Consider the following 6000-nt stretch of genomic DNA (forward strand, 5'->3'; position numbering starts at 1 on the left):
TATATTTTGTACATATATACGTAACAGATGTACATGTACATTCATTAACCTCTGTATGAAATACAAATATTTAAATGTTCAAAGTTTTATTTGATTTTGTTTAAAGATAAAAAAATAAAAATAACAGACATTAAAAAAAAAAACTCTTTTTTTTGTAAACGAGACCTTGACCTATTCCTACATACCTATGATCATTTCTTTTCCTTCTTTTCATTATTCCATCTACTTATGAATTCTTTGTCTAAATTTCATTTTTTTTTTTTAAAGTAGAAAGTTCCACACTTGCCATTTTCAGGACCTCACGTAAGCTTTGTAAGGTAACAGTTATGAACTAATCCAGACAATTTTACAGACTTCACTGATTTCCGTAACGAATTCATTTGTGTAATCTACAGAAGCCATTAATTAATTCAATTCCTTTTTTTTCATAACTATATGAACAGTTTAAATGAGTTAGCCTTATCAGACGTTGTGGACGTTTCTAATTAATAATAAATTAGATAGGTAAAAGAGTTTTGATCGGATTGGTATGTCTTCAAAGATATCTATTAAACCAGTGTTTTCCAATTTGTATAGCAAAGATAAGTAATGGTCATATATTAAAGGGACACACCCTAGTTACGTTTATTTGTTAACCATTACGGCGTTGTTTTTCGCTATTAAACCCCATTTTTCACAAATAAAATTGCACTTTACTTACATTTTATTATTTAGAATACACATTTCCATTCACCTGAAGTGCTTTTTGGTAATCCTGATGTTTGTAAAACCATGAAATGCATTTTTTCACAAGACGTGTTGTCGAGAGAAAAAACTTTAAGAAAGCGAGGTCCAATCTATTTTTAGAGGGGATATTTCCATTTCAATGTCACAGACGTTGGTATATCACGTGACCGTTATCATTTTGGTTCGGTTTGTTTTCTCGTGCACGGTTCGCGCAATCAACATACGATTTGTTGTTGTTCATTTGTGAGATTTTTCTTCACAGTTCGTGAACATTTTCAGTAACAATAAAGTTCAGACAAGTAAGTGTCTCAGTACAAAAAGTTACAAACCCTTAAAACCAATAATTTTGCTAAGTCTTACGATATCCGGAGAGGGGATACAACCAGGACAGAACAGTTGGAACATGTCCAGGAGAGGTGAAACGAACGCACCCCAAGTCTGTGAAATTTTTCGCGACGTAGGCATTGTTGTGCTTCGAGCGACATCTACCGGTGACATCAGAATACTAACTTTCAAAATTATTTCAAGCAATTGGGACATGGGGATTCCCATGGTATTTATCGATATAAAACCTGCTTTTTCACTCCATTTGATAAAAACGTGATCTAAGTGTGTTACAGGTTTGTAGATTAACCAAATTATAATTTATTTTCGCTGGATGGAACTAGGGTGTGCGGCTTTAAAAGCTTGCATGGACGCTACCATTCATGTCACATTTTTAATCGTTCTGTTATTATTAAACAAGGTATTTCTATCAGCTACATAAGGTAAATAGTCACGGTTTCTGCCAAAGGGTAAAACGGGTATGGTGCCATACCCAGATTTTTTGGCAGATTTTATTTTTTAAAGTTAACTTTTTGTCAAAATTAATTACTTATCATTACAATTCTGTATAATTATTTTAATCATAACCCTAAACTTAACCCATTTTCTTTCTGGGGGAGGCCCTCCCATACCTCATGTTGACTGTGGTTGCATTCAATTCCATAGCGCTATACCCAAAACTTTCTTTCTGACAGAAACACTGATAGTGGCAATCAACATACAAAATATGTGTGCTGTTTGTTAAGTGTAACATGTGTTATTTTTCACACTCGCCAGATTGAAATTACGTGCACTAGACAATCGTGATCACACTCGTGCACCGTAAAAGACAAGGTCTGCTGTCAATGGGTCATTTGTTTACAAGCGAACAAGACCTGTATACATGAGTGAGTACTTTTAACATGCCCATATACCACTAAGGTTTCAGGCATGTTTGTCGCTGGCCAAGTCTCTGGATAGGCAGTGGCGTGGTCCAGGACAGAATACTAAGGGACAATTTAGATTTTTTTTAAATTTGAAAGCGCAAGTCCAAAAATAAATAACAATATAACCCTAAATAATTTTAAAATGTAATATTTTAGACGTCAATTTTAGAGCGGGCAGTTCAAAAAGATAAAATTAATAAAATATAAATTACAATTAAGAGAAATTTAAGCCCTGGAGAAAAGAAGAGAAGGTTGGGCCCGAGCCATACAGGTTTATTTATTGGGTTGTTAAAGGAGGATAACTGCTCATATCCCTAACTTCAGTGTGACCCATCTGGGAAACCGGGAGAGGGCGGGGGTGGGACCCCAGAACAGACCTAAACCTAACCTACTGCCGACGCTCTATAGCCACCCTACATCTACTGAGCTCCAACCCCCCCCCCCCCCCCCCCATCACCCAGATCCCTGGCGGATCCAACCGTCGTGCCATCCACTTGCAGCAGCCTTCACAGATATTAAGAATCCAACGATGTATACATGAGCGTAATTTAGTTAAAATGTGTGACGTCAAAACAAATTTGTGCTAATTGTGATGATGTCATATTACTGATGGAGGTGTCTTTAGAACTGTTGATATTTTCAATATTAAAAAACACTTGTGACGAATCATCTACACTGTGTGTTTTGTTAAATAAATAAAATAATAAGTCTTATTTCACTTTGTGTTTATTTGTCCTTATTGATTAGCTTGGTAGTTCTATACTTGCTCTCGGTAGCTGTATACTTGTGCTCAGTAATTCTTGGTTGCTCTCAGTAGTCCTTGGTTGAGCTCGGTAAACAGTATGACCCATTGTGGCTTGTTTTTTCAAATATACTTCAAGTTATAATTAGGACAGTGATTTGCATGATAAAGTGGAAAAAATGATGGGAATTGTAAACTTGATAAATATGCCACGACTCACCATAGGTTACCAGGCCTGCATTTTGTGGTAATCTGTGTGAGTTACCACACACCATGATTATTTTGATGCCTGGGTTCGCTAGGGAACACTTTGTTCAGTATCGCATTGCGATTCGCTACAAACGTTTTACAGATCACTACATTATTTTAAAACATTAAAAAGTAGTTGGTAACCAATTTTCAGTTGACTAGAAGTATCACTTACCCAGATTTTGAAAACAAAATGTTCCCTGTTCGCTTACATGTACATAAAGAAAATAGGCATCACATATTTCAAACATCTGAAGCAACACTGAAAGCTTTTTAGTAGATCTATGTTAACTTCAAAGGTTGGGACAAAATGACCAACCAATATCATCGACATCCCAAACTGCGTTCACTTAACGACAAAAACATGTATACGATATTTACAGAATTATTATTCTACATTTTTCAGCTACGATACTTGAAATAAAATAGATTGCAATCAATTAACATAAAAAAATCAACAGTGTGGATGTAAAACAAAAGTGAAACACTCTCTGGTAAACAGGAAAGAGTACGACATTTCTAACTGCATTTAGGCATGTGCATTTGCAAAAAGTATTGTAACACGCATGTGCAGTTCGTCATTTTCCATTTTTAAGGCTACTATATGAAAAAATATGTTTCTTAACTATGCACAGTTGATGAACACTTAGTTAAATATTTTTTTAAAAGGAAAAATTCAATTAGTCAAGCGTTCTGGTGTGGTCAGCGTTTTATCAACACACATCGCTAACATTTGATGTCAATACTGAAAGCCATTACGTTTATATCAGTGAATAGTTTGTAAAATATCTTCTTCTTTTTAAATGAACTGATCCATAATTAACACAATTTATAAGCTCAAAATTATTTACAATTGTTATGAATGGATTACTATTTACTACAATAGAGGCACAAAAATGCAGCATACCTTTTGCAGATCGAATATAATAATTGAAAACAAATTCTAACAACAGAATCATAAAAATTAAATGCTTTGGCCGTGTTGATCTGGCATGTGTGTGGTCATGTGACACGCACCAAATGTTAATTCATCTTTCTCCGAAAAGACTTGCGAACGTTTCGGCATACATGTTAATACTATCACTAAACCTATAAGCCTGAATGAACTGAATGCTGAATGGATGTTGATTGTGCAAACTGTGCACGAAAAAAATAATAAGGGAAGAGAGTTCGAAGCATAACGTAGTTAGGGACGTTGACAGTTGGGGACGAGGGACAACTCGGCCCCGTGTCCGAGACAACTCGGCCCCGTGTGATAGTATGATAGTTGGCCATGTCGTAGTATTGCACTATAGTAATAATAATGCATTATACTGATAGATACCGCTAACTATATGGTTACCATTAAGAATGACAATTGTGCATGTTGTACGCGCATATCGTAGTGTCGGATGGGTTTCTAGAAAACCAACAGAACACATATACATAAATAGTTATAATAACGAAATAAAACACTAATCACCAAAAGAACATAGAGATAAAACGTAGAGCTTTCCACAGGCCGACAGGCTGCTGGAAGTCAGGAGGCTATATCCGCGAGTGTTGTTACTACGATAAAGTACGATAAAGAACGTTTGCATGTTTTTTCTGGGATCATCTCCAATGTTTAGGTCACCGACTGTAGAACAAAAACAAATTATTCGAACAGCGGAAACTATCTTCAAAGATAAATGGATCAGCAATTTATCAATCTGACATGACACTTTGTTTCGGGACGTTTAGGTTAAGGTGGGACTAATTCAATACTAACAAAAACACATTCTTTTATTTCGGTGAGAATACTTGAATTTAAAAAACAACACTTGTCCAACAATAGACAAGATTGTCCCTGTGCCGAGTTGTCTCTGGACTCCGGGCCGAGTTGTCTCGCGGTGGACCGGGTTGTCTCAGAACTCTGGGCCGAGTTGTCTGGCATTTGTTAGGGACGTTGACGATACATCAAACTTAAAAGTTGACTTTTGGGCAAATTAATATGTATATTGGTGAAAACCTTTGTGGTAATTAGTGAAATATCAGGTTGTAGCTCAAAACCATGTTTTCCATTTGCACATTTTCAATGATTCTTCTGTGTTCCAAGAAAATAACTAACAGACAATTTACGAAAATTGGTTACTGACGTAATCCGGTGAATGGACGATACATTTTTGTGTTTGGCTCCATATACATTTGTTATTAAATACCGTTTTATTAAGGAATTTAATGTGATACATGTCGTGCCATAATTTTCGACGGATACCCAGGTAAACTGTTAACGCTATGGACTTGCAGAATGAGAAATGTTTAATACACGATGTCTACATTTTTGTGAGTCAGATCGTGAATGAAATTACTTACGATGATCTCTTTTTGTCGTCAGTTTTGAAACGGGGTTTCGCTTTGGAGCGCTTCTTACGAGCTTGGATAGCCAAAGCTGAAATGAAATCAGCAATATTTGGTCAAATTAAATGTCCAATAATTCAAAATCAAATGAAGTATTTATAAATTAACTAAATACTTCACCTTTTCGGGGGATTTTAGAGCTCATTTCTATTTTCCTCAGCTACATTTGGAGATCTCAGTACGCATGCGTCAACATCTTTTGACGAGTTGCGGGCGATTCGTCCGCTGCACATTTCGTCCACAGACGATTCATCCACCAAACATTCGTCCACTGGTGAACTCGCCACAATTCGCACACAACCAAAATTCGTTCATTAAAAAGAGCATTCAACCATCACAGTTACATAAGCGTGATCATGATTGAATCAAAGATTCAGACGATTGACCACACAGTATGTATTTGTCGTCTGCAGAAAATAAAGGGATCACATCTCAGCTCATTTTAAATTTGGAATCTTTAAGGTTTACTACCAATAATTCTTTTTATTCAGAATTATTAGGGCACTAGAGACCCCCAGCCCCGTTTCACTTGACCTGGATTAAAAGCACAAAGTTTTTAGGAGATAATAAAAATGTTCTCTTTTTTCCCTCAGTTTTCGTTTTTGCTTCTAAGTTCTACCATTTTACACACAACACAATGTAAATGTTACATAA

The 6000-nt window shown here is 35.9% G+C and overlaps 1 protein-coding gene across 1 annotated transcript in view; it reads right to left on the reverse strand.

Annotated features, from left to right (window-relative positions):
- LOC121369193 (SRSF protein kinase 3-like) overlaps positions 1-5539 on the reverse strand; it is a 78890-nt gene extending 73351 nt beyond the window's left edge. Inside the window, exons 1-2 of the mRNA XM_041494111.1 lie at positions 5467-5539; positions 5302-5377 (exon numbers count right to left, since the gene is read on the reverse strand). Coding sequence (XP_041350045.1) covers positions 5302-5377; positions 5467-5491 — 101 coding nt within the window. The 5' untranslated portion in view covers positions 5492-5539. The remainder of the gene's footprint in view (positions 1-5301; positions 5378-5466) is intronic.
- Between the last annotated feature and the right edge of the window lie 461 nt (positions 5540-6000).

Source organism: Gigantopelta aegis, chromosome 3 (assembly GCF_016097555.1).
Source record: "Gigantopelta aegis isolate Gae_Host chromosome 3, Gae_host_genome, whole genome shotgun sequence".
In the NCBI taxonomy this organism is placed as follows: Eukaryota; Metazoa; Mollusca; class Gastropoda; order Neomphalida; family Peltospiridae; genus Gigantopelta; species Gigantopelta aegis.